The following is a 21,226-nucleotide window of genomic DNA, read 5'->3' as shown; positions in this document are numbered from 1 at the left end:
CAACGCAGCAAGCATTTTGTGTCCAAAAGGAATTCCTTTCGTTCGTCGTACTTTAAGGTAAATGATAACATCAATCTTCCCGCTCCTGGACTGAGTTATTTGCTTCATTCTGTTGTTTAAAAACAGGATTCTTTCAGCTATATCAGAGGTGAATTCTCTCATTAGATCGCTTGCCACAGGACTCAAGAGATATATTTATAATTTGTTTCTTTGAGGAAATGTGCTTCAAGATCTATATACAGTCTTTCCTCAAGATAAGTCATGGTCTTTTCAGGTTCTCTAAAATAACTCTATTTTTTATTCCCAAGGTAAATCATAATAACAAAATCAATTAACTTATAGGTTCTTTTCCTTCTTATTGTACCCCTTTTTATTAATAGAAATCCAGTTTGCAGATTTCTTGTTTGTAATCATGTATAACTTTTTATAGTATTTTACAATTTATGAAGAACTTTTTAAATAAAATATTTTTGATCTTTGCAACAATGCTGTGTAGTAATAATAGTGATATTATTATATATTATTGAGCCCTCTTACTACCGTGTTTCCCCAAAAATAAGACCTAGTCAGACAATCAGCTCTAATGCATCTTTTGGAGCAAAAATTAATATAAGACCTGGTCTTATTTTACTAATATAATATAATATAATATAATATAATATAATATAATATAATACTGAGTCTTTTATAATATAACATAATGTAATATAAGACAGGGTCTTATATTAATTTTTGCTCCAAAAGATACTTTAGAGCTGATTGTCCGGCTAGGTCTATTTTTGGGGAAACACAGTATTTGCGAGAATACAAGGGTCAATGGTCTCAGGACATTACTCAATGTCAAATAGCAAAGCCAGAACTAATGCAGAACTTATCACCAAATAACATCGTCTTTTAACTCTACCTCTGCTAAATCCAGAACTGTTTTCCCTGGAGTGTGTGTTTAAAAAGAAACCCTAGTAGTATTAAAATGTTGTTATTGCTCACTCTCCTTTTTTTCAATTAAATGGTTGCTTGATGAAGTTCAAATTTTTAAATTGCCCAAGTATTCATTGCATGACTTTCATTCATGAGTAAGTGTGATGTGGAAAGTGAATCTATAATCAGTTTATATAAGCATTTGAGTTTTTTATACGATGCTGTTAATTGAATTATTTTAATGTTTCTGATTTATGTTATAGTGCCAATTCTGTTTATGTAGTAGAGCCAATCTCAGTATGCTCACATGAGAATGAGGGCTATGTCTTTACTTCCTTGTACATGAAAGAGTCCTTTAATATAGGATGAAATGTATGCATAAAAATATTTATCTGTTTGTGTACTATTCCATTCTACATCCTTCAGTTCCTGGATGAATTTGCCTCTAGCTGTAACATTCTATGTTTTTAAAATCAAATGTCAGGTAACATTCCTGTGAATGTGGTATTATTTTCTCCAGTAAATCAAATCTTTAATGAGCTGATACTTGCTCGCCGACTGTAAGGTGGATTGCAGCGGTCTGTGTGGGTCTTTGTTCAAATACATTTGTCTTCTTCCCACTCAGAGTAAAAGAAGCCGAAGAAGTGTGTAGGCAGAAAAAGGGAAAATCACTTTATAAAATAAAACCAAGACATGACTCTGGAATTGTAAGTATCTTTTCTGTTCTTTAACATGTGATTTCCTTTCTTTTTTTTGGCTTTCAACACTGTTTTTGCAAAATAAACATATATATCATAATAATTTCCTCTTAAGTTTGAATAAATAATAAGCTTCTGGCTTAGAGAATTTCCTAACCCTGATGCTTTTAATTAGGCCCAAAAGCCTAAGAGAATCTCAGTATTCAGCCTTCAAAGCTTAAGAATTAAGATAAATCTGCTAAGGGCATATGGATATGGTGTGTAGGTGGGTGTTGGGGGGCGATCTTTCTCTTTCCTCATTACACATGATCACAGCCTGCATTTGAACACAGAGTGGCCAGCATAATTGAATTAATGCCATTGTGACCTAAAACATAATGGTAGATGCCAAGTATGGTGTTGTCCTTCGCAAAGACCAGAGGGCTCAGATCTGGTTTGTACCGTAAATGGCTCTACAGAGTTGGCTGTGTAATAGCTGTCAATCAATAAACAGCCTGAGTTTAACAGGCTGTTCTAAGTTTCCTCCTTGCCCCACTTCTTCCATGAAAAGAAAATGCCAAGCTTCGCACCCTGGGAAGGAAGGGCTTGGTGAAAACGACAAGTTTTTCCTTATGGTACTTACTGTAAATGTTCTGTTGAATGTTTTGAGTGCCACAGAGTGAGTAAAAGATGCTGTTTTAAATGAAAAGTTAGGGTAGGCCATAAAATAAGAGCATTTTGAATGGGATCAGTCTAACATAGTCTAAATGGAAAAGATACTAAAATAACCGAAATTGGTATATGATTAAATAGCCCTCTTTAGAAAAAGTTATGAAAAGCTGTTTTCCCTTCAGTTTCTCTGTATCAAAATTAATCTTAACTAATGACAAGTATTATAATTTATTTTCTGTCTTATTGATTAAAGGACAAATGCAAAGTGTATTGAATAAGGAGGATGAATTATTTATTAATCATGCTGTTATAAGGATAGAAATGAAATAACTAATTCAATTTTCATATTAATGTATTTGCACATAAAACTGAGAATGAGAAAGTTGAGTTGTCACTCTTTCATATCAATTAGAAACTTAATGTTACAAACTTTTCTTTTTCTCAGAAATATTTTGTGGTTTGTCTTAGTGAAAATCCTAAAAGAAAACAAAAAACACATATTCTACTTACATTTTGTTTCTTTATGAGTTGGTTGATCTTTAACCTTTCTCAGAGAATTTGATCCAAATGAAAAAGGTCTTGTTTGGGCTACTCTAACCTCCATACATTTTTTTAAACTTCTTGTTTCTAACTATAACTCTTATCTGGTGCATTTATTTTCAGAAAGCAAAGATAAGCATGAAAACCTAAACAAAAAAAAAGCAGAATGAAAATGAGTCACTCTCACCACTTCCACAACATTCAGGGGACCTGAACCCGAAGGCAGGAAGAACAGACACTACAACATTTTGATCATTTTTCTTCTTGACCTCTTGCATAATCTTTGTGTTTTCTAGACAGTTCACTGATTGTTGAGTTTTACTGTACATTCCTATAAAAATGCAAAAGCAGTAGACCAGTGGAGAATTTGACACCTTTTCTTTTTGTAAAAGTTTATGGTATTATACCAATAGACCAAAACAGCATGTGTAAGAGGCAGTATCTGCATTAATTCTGAACATGCTAGACGGTAACTAACATGTACTTCTGTGAAAATATTCTTTATCACAGTAAAACACTTTCCTTTCTACTGACAGCCAGTACTCCACATCACTGCACTTAGATGTATGGTTGAAATGTTATTTCTAGTGAATTGTTGTATCAGTTTCACATTGACGTGTATATTTTCTATTCTAAAATTGAAGTACCATTTATATATTATAATTAAGGATTTTCCAAGTCTTTGGGTTGCTCTCCATAAATATATATTTGTGAAAGAAGTTTATCATTGTTTTTACTTGTTAGATAATGAATAGAAAAAAATAGTAAAAGGAAACACCTTTCCTATAAATCATTTAATATAGGCAGGAATCCGAGTTTTAAGTTTAATGAGGGCTTTTATCAGACTGTGTCCATTGAGAACCTACATAAAGCTAATCGGCAGCAGCAGTAAATGAAACTAAAGGTGTGCTTCTCTATGCCTTTTGCCGTTGCCTTTCACAAAGAAAATATGACTCAGTATTTTGAAGGAATTTAAATAAATGGCACTCACAAAATTGCCAAACATGACTAATTGTTGGCCAAAAATATAAAAAAACTAAAAAAGAAATAGAAAAAGTAAGTTTTTGGATCAATTGGCATTTACCTAAAACTTGTTAATTAAACACGCCTGCCTGAGTATTTTGACATGATTGGGGTTCTCTTTATGTGTTATGGCAGGTGATTAAAGGCTGTAAAATGAGGATGTAATGATTCATTATCTGGAGGAGTCTAGGAAAGGACTTTGTTTTATGTTGATGGGGAAAAAGTAAATCTCCTACTCTTCTGAGAGTACTTGAAAGTCAGCTCATGATGCTTTGTGATGGTTTTGTCTAACACTGATAGCTGTATTTTTTCCCTTCAATTGTTTTAATATCTGTTGGGGATTATGGTTGTGGATAAAAGGGAGAATCTATTGCTATTACAAACCAACTATGGAAAGCAACTTAAAAAGAAAATGTTCTGAATCATAACTATGTTTGTATTTATGTAAAGTATGGCCACTTAACTTTTATTTGTAGTTTAAGTGGAAAGAAACAGTGGTGGTTTTTTGGTTGTAGTTTTATAGTCTTCCTGTTTCCTTCACTCCTTCTAATACGTATATTAACATTCTTCAACGAACTAATAGGGCATTTAACAAAGATCGCTATGTGCAATACTGTATTTAGTGTTTCTATTTGAATTTTTTAGGATGTTAATTTATATGAAAATAAAGTGAATAATAAAAAAGTTCAGCGTCTGTTGTGTGCATCTCGCCTAAGATGAAACTGTCATATTTAAAACTTGGAGGAAAATAAGTCAGACTTTATGTGTTTGAAGATTTTAAAAAGTTTTTATTTCAGGCTTTAACAGTTGTTAGTAGTTAAGTATTTGATGAATGCTTGTTTTTAGAGATAAAATAATTATTCAGCCATTTCAAAAGATGTTTTGAAAAAGGTTGGAATTTTCCTAATGCAATTTTAAGGAAACAGTATTTTCCACTTCCAAACAATTATTAATATTTAAGAAATCTTTTTTCTAAAAGGTAGCAATTAGATGCAAAAAATTCACTTGACACAGATTAAGTGGTGAACGGCTATTGAAAAAATGATAAGGCAAAGGAAAAATTATGGTGAGGGAGAGATAGGTATAGAAGAGGAAATATAAGACATGAAAACTAAGCATGGTGCAATGGAGAAGCGTGAAAAGTTCCTTTCTTTTTCATAAATAAGCTTTATGTTTAGGTCTGATCTAATTTTTCAATATAATGTATATAATGATCAATTTTTCTTCCTTCATCAATTTTTCTTCCATTACCTGCATATTGGCTTCTCATCTACTTTGTGTCAATGCATAGTTGTAATAACCACATATTTAAACGGTGTTAATAACTGCACATTTAAACAGGAAAAAATTGAATGTCCTCAAAGAACTTAATATCAAGTTGGAGAATAAAGAGTGTAAAGCAACAATTACAATTCATTGTAATATCCAATTAAGAACTTCAAACATCTCTGTATATAACCGTATATAACAGTTATATGCCAGCAAATTGGAAAATCTGGAAAAACAGGGATAAATTCCTAGAAACATACAATTTTCCAAAAGTGAATCAAGAAGAAACAGAAAATCTGAACTGACTGATTACTACTAATGAAATCAAATCAATAATAAAAAACTCCCAACTAACAAAAGCCCTGGACCTGATGGCTTCACAGGTAAATTTCACTGAACATTCAAAAAGAAACAATACCTAAAATTCTCAAACTATGCCAAAAAATTCAAGAGGGGGTAAGATTCCCAGCATTACCTTGACTCCCAAAACAGAGAAAGACATTATAGAAAGGAAAGTTATAGCCCAATGTCCCTGATGAACATAGATGCAAAAATCCTCAACAAAATATTATCAAACCAAATTCAGCAATGCATTAAAAAGATCATACACCACGATAAAGTAGAATTTATTCCTGATATGCAAGGTTGGTTCGATATCTGCAAATTAATTAACTGGATACACCACATAAAGAAAATGAAGGATAAAAATCATGTGATCATATCAATAAATAGAGAAAAAGTATTTGACAAAAGCCAGCAATCGTTTATGATTTGGAAAAAAACAACCTCTCAGTAAAGTGGAAATCGAGGGAACATACCTCAACATAATAAAGGCCATATATGAAAAACCCACAACTAACCTCATACTCAATGGGGAAAAGCTAAAACCATTCTCCTTAATATCCAGGAACAAGACAAGGATGTCCACTTTCACTACTTTTATTCAACATAGTATTAAAAGACCTAGCCACAGCAGTCAGACAAGGAAAAAAAATGCATCCAATGGAAAGGAAGAAGTAAAACTGTCATTATTTGCAGATGACATGATACTATAGGGAGAGAACCTTAAGGATTCCACTAAAAAATTATTAGAACTTATAAATTAATTCAGTCAAGTAGTAGTATACAAAATTAATATTCAGAAAATGGTTGTATTTTTATACATCTGTAATGAACTATCAGAGAAAGAAATTAAGGAAACAATCCCACTTACGATTGCATCAAAAAATACCTAGGAATAAATTTAATCAAGGAGGTAAAAATCAGAAAATTATAAGACAATTAAGACAGAAATTGAAGACAATAGAATTAAATGGAAGCATATACCATGCTTGTAGATAGGAAGAATTAACATCGTTAAAATGTCCATTCTACCCAAAGTAATCTATGGATTCAATACAATCCCTATCAAAAGACCAATGGCATTTTCCACAGAAGTAGAACAAATAATCCTAAAATTGATATGGAACCACAAAAGACCCCAAATAGCCACAGCATTCTTGAGAAAGAAGAACAAAGTTTGAGGTATCACACTACGTGACATCAAACTACACTACACGACTACAGTAATCAAAACAGTATGATACTGGCCTAAAAACAGACACAGATCAATGGAACTGAATAGAGAGCACGGAAATAAATGCATGCATAAATGGTCAATTAATCTATGATAAAGTAGGGAAGAATACACAATGAGGTAAAGACAGTCTGTTCGATAGATGGTATTGGGAGAATTGGACATTTAAAAAAATGAAACTGGACTACTGTCTTACAACATTTTAAAAAATAAATTCAAAGTACATTAAAGACTTAAATGTAAGACATGAAACCATAAAACACCTAGAAGAAAGCATTGGCAGTAAACTCTCTGACATGCTCTTAGTCATACTTTTTTCTGATATGTATATCTCCTCAGGCAAGGGAAACAAAAGAAAAAATAAGCAAATGGGACTGCATCAAACTGAAACATTTTTGCTCAGCAAAGTAAATCACCAACAAAATGAAAAGACAACCTACTGAATGGGAGAAGATATTCACTAATGATAACATCTGATAAGGGATTAATGTCCAAAATTTATAAAGAACTCGTACAATTCAACACCAAAACAACACACAAAGCAGTTAAAAAGTGGGCAGAAGACCTGAATAGACATTTCTCCAAAGAGAACATACAGATTTCAAATAGACATATGAAGAGATGCTCAACATCTCTAATTATCAGAGAAATGCAAATTAAAACTTAAATAAGATAGCACCTTACTTGTCAGAATGGCTGTCATCAATAAATGGACAAACAACCAGAGTTGGTGAGGATGCGGAGAAAAAGGAATGCTCAGACATTCTTGGTGTAATTGCAAATTTGTGAAACCAGTATGGAAAACAGTAAGGATGTTCCTCAAAAAATTAAAAATAGAACTACCTTATGAGGCAGTAATTTTACTTCTGGGTATTTATCCAAAGAAATCCAAAACACTAATTTGAAAAAGATATGTACAGCCGTATGTTTACTGCAGCATTATTTACAATATTTAACATATGAAAGCTCCCTAAGTGCATAGACAATTGGATAAAGAAAAAGTGGTACATATATACCATGGACTATTACTCAGCCATAAAAAGATGAAATCTTACCATTAGTAATTACATGAATGGGAATTATGCCTAATGAAATGCCTAATGAAATGAGTCAGAGAAAGACAAATACCATAGGGTGTCACTTATATGTGGAATCCAAAGAACAAAATAAATTAACAAACAAAACAGAAGCAGATTCATAAATACAGAGAACAAACTGATGGTTGCCAGATGGGAGGGGAGTTAGGGGACTGGTAGAAAATGGTGAAGAAATTAAGAAGTACAAATTGGTAATTACAAGAGTCACAGAGTTGTGAAGTATAGCATGGGAAATATAATCACTAATGTGTTTCCCCGAAAATAAGACCTAGCTGGACAATCAGCTCAAATGCGTCTTTTGTAATGTAAAAATTAATTATATTATAGTAAAATAAGACCGGGTCTTACATTAATTTTTGCTCCAAAAGACTCGTTAGAGCTAATTGTCCGGCCAGGTCTTATTTTCAGGGAAACACGGTAACTATGTATTGTGCCAGGTAAGTACTAGACAAATTGGGGGGATCACTTCACAAACTATATAAATGTCTAACCACTATGCTGTTCACCTGAAACTAATATAAAATAATATTGAATGTCAACCGTAATTGGAAAATTTAGAAAAAACAAGTGACTGTGGCTGGTAGATAGGAGGGCTTGAGGAATAAAGGAATTGTTACTAACAAGCTCTGGAAATCTTGTGCAACCATTCTTTGTATTACACCAGCTTGTCATTAACGTTTCCACTTCCCAGCCAATTAGTGAACTCCGACTTTTGAAGGCTTATTTTTTGTGTGCATTTTTTTCCCCATGAAGTACATCTTCAATTATATAATCAAAAGTAATAGAGAGAGGTTTAATGTTTTTAAATGGTGTGATGAAAGGAACACTTAGCCCTTCTCCTCTCAGAAACCATCCCAAAGCAACAAGGAGCAAAATTGCGAACTTCATCTTTGATTAAAATTAGAGGTATCAAAAACTCAAACCACAAAATACATGGAAGATCTTCCAAATGTGTGGGTATTGCAGAAGGCAGACAGAGGATGTTCAGGGGAGCAGATCTCAGCAAAGCCAGCGAGGTCTGCTCCAAGGTGAGGTCATGTCCTCACACCCTATCACAAAATCCTGTATTTGGATGAATGGATCATAATGGACCTTGGTACACCAATTGGTATCGGTAGCTTCCCTGTATGTTTTTGTTTTTCAGCAGGGAAGAGGCCTAAATGAGAAATCAGACAGACAAGTCAGATTTGCAGGAAGACATCTATCAATACAACAAGGGTGAAAAAAGAGACCCTGAATTGGAGTAGTAAATGCTAGAATAAATCATGCTTTCCACCTTGATTCATAAAGAAATACTTGCTAGTTTGAAACACAGGCCTGTCCTCTCCCTAGCAGACCACCTGCAAATAGCTGGTGAGCATAAAAACACTGCTACCAAACCAACAAAGATTATTAAAGGAAAGAATACTATAGACCAACTTATTTATGAATAGCCCTGCAAAAATACCAAGCAAAATACTAGCAGACACCAGAAGGACCATGAAAAAGTGGGGATTATTCCTGGAATGCCACGATGATCCTATGTATGTGGCCATGAATAGTACGTGTTTATTTAAAAATAATACTTATGTGGAGAAAAATTATGTGATTTCCTCTAACTGTTAAAAAATTATTTAAGCAATTCAAAGTCATCTTTGATGGAAAAAGGATGAAAATGTCCTTAAGTAATGAAACATGTCAAGGCAAAGTGAGCCGGGGCATAATGGGAACATTTGTTAACATTCCCATTAAAAACTGGGAACAAGACCAGGATGTCTACTTTTACCATTGCTATTTTTATCTCTGTTCAAATGATGAAATTAAAAATGGTATAAAATTAAAAAGGAGGAGGTAAACGAATTTCTATTTGCTGTTTATTAGATTGTATACTCAGAAATCTGAAAATAATCCACCAAAAATTATTAGTGACGATAACAAGATATGGTAAATTGACTAGAAAAAAGATTAATATACAGAAATTAACAAATTTCAAGTATACAACGTCCAGTTGGAAGATATGACTGGGAAAATTTCCCACTTAAAATAGCAACTAAAAAAAAAGATGAATAGCATGGAATAAATTTAATAAGAAATGTGTACGATCTATACGACAACAATTGGGAGACAAAAAATTGAGAGGCCCATCACCAATGATGTCAGTACTCCCTAAATGAATTTATAAATTTAACACAGCCCCAGATGAAAATACCAACAGAATACAGGATTATTTTTTGTTGTTGTTGTTGGGGGGTTGGGAGAACTACAAAAACTGACTTTAAAGTTCATACATAGAAATAAATAAGAACAGTCATGAAGCTTTTAGAAAAACGAGCAGTGGAAAGAGGAACTGGCCCAACTGTATATTATACATATTAGAAAGTGATAGTAAGTATTTGTAATAACAAAATATTGGAAACTTCTAAATAATGAGGTAATATACAGGATTTTAAAAAGAAAGAATGAGGGGCACTTTATGTACCAATATAGAAGGTGTACAACGTTTTGTTAAGGGGGAAAAAAAGTCCATGAGAACAAGCTTCTATCTTTATTATTTTTGTGTGAAGAAAAAAAGATGCAAAACAGTGTGTGTAGTGCACTCTCCGTTATGTTAAAGTGGGGGAAATGTGCTTACTGAATCTAGAAATGAACATATGTAAGCTATCTCTGGACTCATTCACAAGCAACTGCAAATACGAGTTCTTCGGGAGAAGGGAAACTAGTGGGCTGTGGGATAGGTGAGAGGAAGTTGTTTTTCACCATTATTTCCTTTGTTTTTTTTGGAGTTAGTACAGTTTTGAAAAATAAGTCAATATAGAAATATTTCATAATGAACTTTTTGGAATGTATCTCCTTGCAGATATCAAATGACACCTATCTGGTCAATTATGTTGAATCAAGGAGACAATATGCTTTGGGTAGTTTATGATGCTTCACGTCACTGTAGTAACCGTCAGATACCCTCCCCAAGGAAGATCAGGAAAGTTCTCTTGCTAGACTATGGAGATTTGTAAGGGTGGGAATCCAAGCCTGCTTGTCTGTTGCAGGAAGGAAAAAAAAAAAAAAAAAAAAAAAAAAAAGCCAGGGTGGTCTGTAGGCCACTGGACGCATTTTCTCCTATGGTGGTCTGATTGTTACAGTAACATTGGGCCTTTTATTTCACAATGGCCTATTTTGGTAATTCTTACGCAAAACCCTTTTCACCTCAATTTTGGAGTTATTTTATACTGCCCTCATTGACTTTATATAAATGTTTCTAATTTATGGCTATAATTCCATCATATATTGTAAAGTTTTCCAGAAATTAAGAATAATTTCTATTCCACGCAGTGGATCACAGGACCAACCCACACCTTACAGACGAATCGGCAATGAGATTTTTCTGTTGGTTTCAGGCTTTTGGAGTCAGAAACTGGCACTATGCTACAACCATGTTATAGTAAGCGATATTATAATAGCTTTCAATTAATCTCAGTTGGGTCCCACGATACCTATTTTATATCCATATAGTTCACTTTGTAAATGCTGTCTGTAACTTGTCAGCACATCCTTAAGTGGGGGGAGTTCGTGTTTCCAAGCAAAGAGTGAGAATCAAGAATTTTCATATTTAGCTTACAGAATTCCAAAAGATATCCAGAAATAGATCCCATCGACAGAGTGCCTCTAGCCCATGGAAAAACAGACATGTGGTGCCTAGTTGTATATTCTTTGGCTCCTCAAATAAAACAAAAATTTAAATATATATATTTATCACCACAAAAACACAAACAGAAAAAAAGAAACTACAGATGTAAATATTTGGATAACTCTCAAACCTTTTTGTTGAACTTTCAAACATGAAATGTTACATTTCCAGCCTTGATTAGACACCCAATTTATAATTTGGTATCCAGCACCTCCTCCCCACACGTTAGCAGTTGTGTCCTTTTAGAAAGCTACAGGCTTGTTAGATGAAGAATGTCCTGGCAGCAGAATTTCATGGGTGGAGGTGGTGGTTAGGGAGACTTCACATGTCCCTAGTTTATTAAACACACTCTACTTCCCTTCAGGGACTGGAGTTGGGGGTGCGGCTTCGGCCATTAATACTTCATTGGAAATATATGGCTCTGCTCAGAGGGCAGAGAGATGCATGGGAGAAGTGCAGGGCTAGAAAGGGAAAGAGGGAGTCAGTGAAATAAAGAACAAGACCCCACTTTTATATCAGGCAGTGGGTAGACATTGCCTGAAGAATGTTACTCATTTCCTCTCCTTCCTATTCTTTTTAAGTAGTGTCTAAGGTTAATTTGTCTTCTATTTCCTCATTCTCTCCCTCTTTTAGAAATCTCATGTATGTTCATGGATTTAGTCATGATCTTTCTGCATCTCTATCAGTTTCTCCAGGTATGCTTCTCCTTCAAATCCCAATCCTATTTCTTCAAATTTAGAAGAAATTTAGTGTTATTTAGATTTTTCTCACTGTCACTGCAGACACAGCATCTACACAAATCCACAATCGTCACCTTCTAATATCAGACCCTCTCTTGTATTGGACTTTCTACCTCTTTCACTGACGCACTCCTCTTTAGTCACCAAATTCTGCAAATATTTCACATATTTGTCTCTTCCTTTCTAACCCAATTCTATTACCTTGCTTGTTCTTAATCTTAAGCGTAAAATCATCTGACTGCAGGGAACAGAATCCATATCCAGACTGTGGCTTTTGAAAGAATTTATGACTAGACGAATTCTCGATCAAATTTGTTAACAATTTTTTTGGTTTCCTATAAAATCAAATGAATTCTTTTGCCTCTCTTTCACATTCTTTACTCTTTCTCCATCCTCCCAGCTCCACCTCCCCCACCCCTAACACACCTGCTAAGGTCAATGTTGTGGTGCCCCACCCAGACAGATACCCTCTTCAGAGCTGAGTGCCTATCCCATCTCACCCCACCCTCTGACCCCATTGTGAAGATTAGCTGCTGATGGGATCCCTCACTAGCAGTTGCCATTAGTGGAGGAAAATGCAGACCCCTCCCAAGAATGGCCTGAAGCCAATGGCTAGCTGATATGGGACAGAAAACCTGTCCCCATTGATTCATTTGGGACAACTCTACTCTGCCATCCCAGCTTCAGAACTCCCCATGTGATCTGGCAATGCCTCCATTGCAACCGGTTTGCTTTTTCTCCCACACAATCCTCTTTTCCTCATTTCCTTACAGGTCTATGTTCTCAGATCACTCCCCAGTAAGCCTGCACAGTCTTTGTCTCAGAGTTTGGGACACCAGTCTAAGACAGGCAGTTGTTCCAGGAGTGGTCCAAGGAAATGTACTTTATAACAGGATTTGGAGGTAGATCACTCACCGGCCAGTGCCGTGACGGCCCCTGGCCTGCTGTAGCAGTTCACTGTTAATATTCTTTCCAGGGATAAAATATTAGATGGGAGGCTGGTGTGGGGGACTCCTGGCTGGAGTAATACTTTTGGCACTTAAAAGTTATGAGGGATGGCATGACTTATAGGAACTCGATACCAACTTCCAAGTGACATTGATAAAAAAAAATAGACTCAGCGTGACTGATAACCAGTTCAGTCAGAATGTGGAAGTCATAGGATATCTGGCAGCATTTAATTAAGACCCAGTCTCCGGCAGTTAGGCAGACGCAATTGCAGAAGCAGTGCCATTGCAAAGAAGCTCCCTCAAGTCTTCTGTGCCAACGTTAGGGTCCTAATAACGAAGGCCTGAAACCCCTAAAATTGGGATGAGAATACCTGGGTAGATGCAGTTGTGAATCACAAACTCCCCAATTCCCCTGAACCTGATAGGCCTGTTATTTGGCTCTCACCCTTACTGGGGATGTGCTGTCTGCTAAGGGATGAGAGTGAAGTTGTCCCAGGAGCCAGGAAAGTGAGCATGGAGTTGTGTTCTGAGGATACTGGATCAAGGGTGGGGAGCAGAACTCTACATTGGATATCACTGTGAGAACACTTCCATGATTCAGGATTTAACCTTATGGCAAATCCCCCAAGGATGGTGAGCTAAGGTGCTAGCATAATTCTTGGAGGATCGCAAAAGCTATGATCCATAGTTAATGAAATAGAAATTCAGGAATTTCTACGGTGGGCAGTGGAGAAAAGGATCCACAGGCTCAGAGAAGTGAGCATTCTACAGTGGATTTGCCACATAAAACTGAAAACCCCACCAACCAACCATGGTCCCAAGAAGACCTCTTCTTACCAAAGTAATGATGCCTGTGCTTGTGACTGAGGCCGCCGCAGTGCTGAGAAGCTTTGCCAAGCTCCTGTGTGCCCAGGGCTAACAGTAGGAGGAGATGCTCTTACAAAACTAGGCTTTCTGATGGACTTGAGAATAGCAAGATCTCAAAATAATATAAGCCGAGTGCTAATGCTTAGCTTTCAGGAGTAACATAGGTCAGATTGTTCCAGAGTGGTGGCATGGGAGTGGCATCCACAGGGTCTCAACTGCAAGATTGTTAATAGAACATGGTGTTCCTGGAGGGAAGATAGATGGGCTGCCAACAAGGGTGTCGCTTAATTTATAGTCAAATCGATGATGGATGATCGAAGTATCTTGATAAAAATCATCGTGCCTTGCTCAGTTTCCAGACCAGATTTGGAACCCACTGGCTGAAGGAAAGGCTGATTATAAGTGAGAACTGGAATACCAGGGCAGATCTATTCTTTGGTTATTGCCCTAGCACTTGACCTGGGAACTTAGGACTGCTTATTCAGGTGAATGTGATGTAGAGGAAACAGGGATACTCGGAACTTTTGAGGATTATTTAACACTGGGCTTGAATTGACACTAATACCTGGAGACCCAATAAACCACCATGACTCCTTATTAAAGTGAGGGGTGCAAGAGTCCTAGCCAAGGTCTGTCTCTCAGAAGGCCCATTAGTCCATGGGCCAATCTGGCGACCTTTGTCCCTTATCTCAAAATGCCTAATTGAAAGAAATGCCCTCGGTAGTGTGAAGAATCCTCACATTGATTCCTTGACTTCTTAAGAGCTATTATAGTAAGGCACAAGTGGAAGCTTTCGAAGCTTCCTACACCAAGAAAATGAGTAAAGCAAAAACAATGCTGAATTCCAAAGGGCAGAGGGAAAAATCAGTGACATTTTCAAAGACTTCAATACTGCAGCAGTCACTGAATGTCCTCATGTGTTTCACCAGGCCAGCCCCTGGTGATGGAACATGGCAGGCATCAGGGCAGTAGGTTCTTCGCTAGAGCAGATTAAAATAGGCTTTAGCACCCGTGCTAGCAAATGAGTTTTCTGCCATCCCTATGAGGAAGGAGAACCAGATGCCACTGACATTTCCTTGTGATGAACAATAGATTTTGCCCCCAAATCTATGTAAGTTCTTTCTCCTTTTGTCAAGATATAATCTGAAGTGACCTGGATTTTATGGACATTCTGTAAAGTATATTGATTTATCATGTAATTGACATCATGTAATAGGAACAGATGAGAGATATAGAGCAAGTATATTGGAGGTCTTGTTTTATATACCATATATACACTAAACTCTAAGGTTTATACATCATAAACCTTAGAGAATAAGGTGATAAACCTTATAAAGATTCAGAAGACTTCTAATTCCAGGCAAGATGGAGTAGACACAGTCTTCCTATTCATACACTAAGGACTCTGGAGATTACATATGTATATATATATATATATATACACACATATATATTCTCCGAAAATATATGTATACATATATATTCTCCAAAAATAAGACCTAGCGGGACCATCAGCTCTAATGTGTCTTTTGGAGCAAAAATTACTATAAGACCCAGTATTATATTATATTATATTATATTGCATTATATTATATTATATTATAAGATCCGGTCTTATAGAAAAATAAGACTGGGTTTTATATTAATTTTTGTTCCAAAAGACTCATTAGAGCTGATGGTCCGGCTAGGTCTTATTTTGGGGGAAACACGACATATATATATAAATATGTATGTACATATACATACATATATGTATGTATATCTGTATATATATGCATATATATGTATATATATGTATATGTATATATAAAATATATATATTCCAAAAGTTTGGGAAAAGAAGGAAGACTGGGTAGGAATCTCAGGACTCAAGGAATAATATGACAGTGGCTTTGTGTTTTTCCCTCATGTATCTTAGATTGAGTACTAGAGAAGCTAGCAACCCCAACACACCAACGGATACAGACAAAAACAATGAAAAAAACTGCATGGATTCCCTTATTTCCCTTTTCATAAAGCATCAGTTGCCTGCTGTGCTTGAGAAGCAGTGGCAGTGAGACTGGGTGAAGAAGGTGGCAAGTGTGGAGGTTAAATAGCATTCAGAAGATAACCTAATGATGAACAAATTTTAACTGTATTATTTATGATGTGGTCTTACTGGTTATCCCCTCTCCAGACATTAATAATCAGTGGTGATGGATCAACCATCAAATATGCTGTCTAGGAATACATACATTCTTAAGTTGTTCACTCAATAGAAAAATTCATTTTCATTGACTATAACTTAAAATTCAATCAGTCAACTTCAGAAACAAGTGAATTGGAATATCTTAGTCTCATTTAAGTGGAATATTGGGTGCCATTTAATAAACTAAAATGAATTATTCATTATTAAATTAAATTCTGTTTAAATCCATACAGTGAATCGACCATATGCAATTTTATTCAAGTTTTTTATTATTATTATTATAACTGGTAATTGAGTTTCTTGAATGGCAGATAAGTCAATTTTTAGTAGGAAAAACTAAGACTGTGAATCTAAAAAGTATTTAAATTAAGAAATGTTGAAACTTGTGAATAGTGAATGTGAAAATGGACAACACTCAGAACAAGGTCTGGCTTGTTGAAGAGATAAGTGTGGAGCACTGGCTGCTAAAGGCAGACAAGGTTTATGGTAGACTTCTGTCTGCAGCACTTTCTCAAGGCTTCCCCATTCAATATTTCTGATTCAGAGAACACAGTGAGAATAGGAAAGGAAGTCTGTCTTCAGCTGCTGGGGGATCTGTAGAAGCTTGGAAACTCCCCAAGACCCGGATTGAGAGCCATCCCCACCACCTCTGCTCCTTGGATGCCTGATTTTGATGCTCTTTGTAGATGCCAGGCCCCAAAGCCTATCGTGTGATATAGGCTCGGGGTTGCACTCACCATGGCCGGCCACCAAACCAAGTTCAGAATTCCATTTTTAATGGCACATCACACCAGGATCACATATAATCCTAGAGTATCTTTATTTGTTCTATAATTTAATAGTACACCTATAAAATAATTACATTATACTTATAGCTTTTCTTCATTTATAAACAAAAAAAAACAATTAAATACAATTTGAGCCATTATAAAGTAAACTGTGTACATACAAGAACCCCCAGAAGGAGCGTCACACTGCAGCATATCATATTGCTTCCATTGCCACACCCACAACTGTGTACAAAGAGTGAGCTCATGTTTGTATTCTGTGAGTACATAGCTTAGTCCTCCCCCTATCTGCTTGGGTTCTGTATTAATAAAAGGGTTGGCTTTGCAGTTTGGCCAGAGACTGCCCTCCACTTCCCTCCTACTCCACTCCCTTGGCCTCCCTTATAATCACGTGGACCTCTTTCCCGCACAGCTTTTCTGCTGTACGTTCTGCCTGAGTCTGACTTGAGGTGTCCACTAAATACAAATTTCCTGACTTAGGGTGTATATGCCCATTTCGGAAGCAGAGACGCTGCACCCCCCTTTATAACTGTGCGTTCTGCTCAGGTCTTGTGGCGTCACAGAAGTGACAGAAATGAAACCTGCAGTGCAGGGGCAGGAAACAGATTTGCCTACATGCCACACCCTACCCGAATCCTGGCTCTCCAGGTGAATGTCTCTAAATGCTCCATCACTGTCTAATGTCGGGAAGCCTCAGTTCCCAGAGCAGCTTGTAGAGGGGTTCTCACATACCTGGAAATCAAGCCTTCCTAGAGTCCCCTGAGCAGAGCACCTGAGACTGAGTGCTTGGGAATTACCAGTGAAAAGTTTTCCAAGTATGCTCATTCCCACCCATCAGCTTGAAATCTCATTCACATTGTCAGATTCCATAAACACCACTCACAGGGACGCTTTCGGTGGGGCAATTTAACAAAGGGACTCAGAGTAAGTATAATTTTGCAGGAAAATAAATTATGTCAAATTTCTTATATCAAGAGACCACAACATGACCACTTCAATGATTCATTATAAAAGTGAAAGCTGACCATTCTTTGAAAAGGAAGCCAGTTGCTTTCTGTAGGACAGTTCAGCTAGATTTCTATTCAATAGATTTTATCCTTTATTTCCTCCTATATCACCAAGTGACCCAACTCTTTATATTTTTAAATATTTCTCTCTTTTACAGGACATAGTTTTTGCTGAGTGTCATGGCAGTGAAACAGGATACACGGGTATATTACATATTACAGGGGCTTTTGAGTTTCAGGTTCACAACTTCCCAGTGAACCCCCTTCCCTACCCATCCATCCCAGACCGGTTCCCACACTGTGCTGCAATGCCTTACTACCTTCTCTGCAATCCTATTCAACGTCAAATCACAACTCAGCCCATCTCCCTTCCCAATCTAAGAATAGGTGCATGACAGTAAACTGCTGCCAGGTAGTAATTCTGAGTAAAACACCTTCTGGGCAGACGATCATCTGCTCTGGTCCTTAATCAGAATGCTGCCGCAAAGCCAGAGTCAAAACAAGTGAAACAATACATGGATAGGTCTATAATACTTTTCAACGGCTCTTTACAATATAGGTCAATGATAAAACCAGCGTTAATATAGAGACCTTTGTGTGTAATAATATTCTAATTGCAGCGATAATAGCATGCACACCAGAGTTCATCTTTAGTCCATAGATGGGGGCGGGGTAAGTGAGGAGGAAGGTGGGGTGGTGGCGGCTGGGGGTGAGGAGAGCGTGGCCTGCTATGAGCACGGTCCCCAAGAAAGCCCACTTCATGACCCAGTGGCTCAAATCGTCGTCTTGGTATCAGGTTAGGAGAACCTCCCCGTCCACGGACAGCTTGTGGCCCTTGTCCAAACCCGCAGCCCAGCAGCGAGAGGACAGCCCTGGAATCCACAGTGACCTCTCCCAGCCGAGGTACGGGGACCAGCAGCAGAGGTTTGAAGACTGGCGCAACCTTCACTTCAGGGAGGCAGGGGCCAGCTGGAGTGTAGGGTGAGGGCAGGGAAACACTCGCCTTTCCACATGGTGGAAACATCAATGCCGGTCGACAGTGCATCACCCGAAAGATCCTCTCTGACTGCTGGGTGGCGGCTGGTGGTTTTCCAGCATCTTCCTTCGAGCCTGAAACGCAGCCTGGTCTGGAAGGCCCAGGTGTGGCCCGGAGTCGGCGAAGAACACATCAGCAAAGCTCCCCTTGCGGTCTGCGCTTGTGACAAGGACACCATCAGCCCCAAGAACCGTGCTCGCTGCTGAGGGCGGCCACCAGGCAGCGTGGGAGGGAGTTCCGTGGTCGGGGGCAGAGGCGGCGGCGGGGCTGCGGCGGAGGGACCCGGGGACGGGGACAGGTCGCGCCGCGTGGGGCTGCGTCCCGCCCCGGGAGCTCACTGCTTGTCTGAGTCGCTAAGGTTCACGGACATGCACCGGCACTGCTTCACCTTCTGGATTTTTTTGAGTCGGAAGGGAGGGTCCAGCCCAGGGCACTCGAGCTCCACGAGGACCGAGGTGACACGCTGGGGCTTGCAGAAGGCGCAGGACTGGAAGGACTCCTCCTCCTTCTTCACGTGCCGCGGGATGTAGAAGGAGTTGCACTGGCCGTAGCAGAAGCGGTTGAGCACCGTGCGGCTGCGGCAGCCCTCCTCGCTCACCGTCTGCCGCAGCGGCTGCGTCTTGCACCAGTCACTCTTCAGGTACTTGCGCTCGGTGACCACCAGGGCCTCCTGGCTGGACGCCAGCACCTCCTTGATTTGGTGCTGCCATCTCTCCGAGTTGTTGCTGCTGCCGTCCTTGTAAGGCGAGGGGATGGCCCCCGCGGGCCGGTTCTTCCGGGCATCCACCACCTTCACCAGCACGGCCACCAGGAACAAGGACAGGGAAAGCTTCCAGAACATCCTGCGATAAGAAAAGCATTTAGAGGGGTTAGTCGGGGCGGGGCGGGTGATAGCGACTGCTTCCTTTTCCTTTTAAGTGTTTTATGGTTTTCTTAGGAGGATCTGCAGTCAGGAGGGGTAAGGCTGGCTTCTGGATGCCCAGGGGCAGCTGGAGGTGAGAAGTGATTAAATAACACATTTACAGACAGCAGTGATGATATCCTGAATACTGCCCCCAAGGCAAGGGGGTGGACGAAATAGGACGTAGTAGTAAGAAAACATACGTGATGAACAACTGCAGAAGAATTACAAAGCAAAGGCTGTCAAAAGTAGCTTAAGCCAGTTTGCCCAGTATGAATAATAGTTAATACCCAACCGTTAACTGTGTTTCAGTATATGCCAAGTGCTGTCCTAAATACTTTACATGTATATCTCATTTGTTCCTTAAAGCTGCTTTAAGACGGGGTGACGTTATTTATTATCTCTACTTTATGGCAATGAAAACTGAGACCCCCAAAAGTTGTGGAATTTGCCCAAGGTGGCACAGTCACGAAGTGATGGCTTGGATTTGGAGCCAGGCATCTACCACCAGGGCCATCAAAATTAATCACTAGATGTGGATATGATCCGGAGAATTAATAAAATGCAAAGGAAAGGTGAGCATGGTTCACAAGTTTCTTAAAAATGAGTATAAAAGTTAGAAATGGACATAGATTAGGAATATTAATATTTGTGCCTGTTAATTGTTAACAAATAATAAATAACATTTACCATCTGCACAAAGATATTCAAATAATCCAAATGACTCAGGAATTAGATTCTTGTAGTGAAAACCACTTCCCAGTGGTGAATTAAGAAGCGTCCACGACTGTATGAAAACTGCCTTAGGCCAATGCCAAGGTGACAATATGAATGGATTATTCTTCGGTCCATGACACAAGCCCAGCCAACACTTAATGATGGGACTTAATGATGGAGAGCAACACTTCCTCTAAGCCATGTCTTGTAGGAAGCACATCAAAGTCTGACTGACAGGTGGACTTCTGTAAAGTTTACTTCACAGTTTTCATTGTGATATTTTCATTTACATCCTCAAGGAACAGCAGTACCTCTCAATAGAGATAATTGATGTTTCTATTGTGTTATATGAAATAGGTATTGTCTCCTTTTACAACAGAGCTCTCATCTTTATCCTCATCATCATCACCATCAAAGTCACATTTGGACATTCTCTCTGTGGTTCTTTTACCACTCACAGAACTGCACGAAACTCATTCCTTTAACGGGTACACCCCACAATGGCACGTAAACATTATATATAAAAGCGTTATATAGTTATGTAGTATATATTAATTATAATACATATAGCATGCATAATCATGTATAATGACCAGATT

The 21,226-nt window shown here is 38.0% G+C and overlaps 2 protein-coding genes across 3 annotated transcripts in view; one reads left to right on the top strand and one right to left on the bottom strand.

Annotated features, from left to right (window-relative positions):
- Window positions 1-4,518, top strand: part of FMN2 (formin 2) — a 331,841-nt gene extending 327,323 nt beyond the window's left edge. Inside the window, exons 17-18 of the mRNA XM_081039488.1 lie at window positions 1,544-1,625; window positions 2,931-4,518. Of these exons, the coding sequence (XP_080895614.1) occupies window positions 1,544-1,625; window positions 2,931-2,957 (109 nt within the window). The 3' untranslated portion in view covers window positions 2,958-4,518. The remainder of the gene's footprint in view (window positions 1-1,543; window positions 1,626-2,930) is intronic.
- Window positions 4,519-16,932: 12,414 nt separating this feature from the next.
- GREM2 (gremlin 2, DAN family BMP antagonist) overlaps window positions 16,933-21,226 on the bottom strand; it is a 104,944-nt gene continuing 100,650 nt past the window's right edge. The window contains exon 2 of one of the 2 annotated variants that reach the window (XM_081039371.1): window positions 16,933-19,851. In XM_081039371.1, coding sequence (XP_080895497.1) covers window positions 19,344-19,850 — 507 coding nt within the window. In that variant the 5' untranslated portion in view covers window position 19,851 and the 3' untranslated portion in view covers window positions 16,933-19,343. The remainder of the gene's footprint in view (window positions 19,852-21,226) is intronic. The other variant, XM_081039372.1, reaches the window with a different exon arrangement.

The sequence above is a fragment of the Rhinolophus hipposideros genome (genome assembly GCF_964194185.1).
Source record: "Rhinolophus hipposideros genome assembly, chromosome: 26".
Lineage (NCBI taxonomy): Eukaryota > Metazoa > Chordata > Mammalia > Chiroptera > Rhinolophidae > Rhinolophus > Rhinolophus hipposideros.
This window is presented reverse-complemented; position numbering and strand designations above follow the sequence as displayed.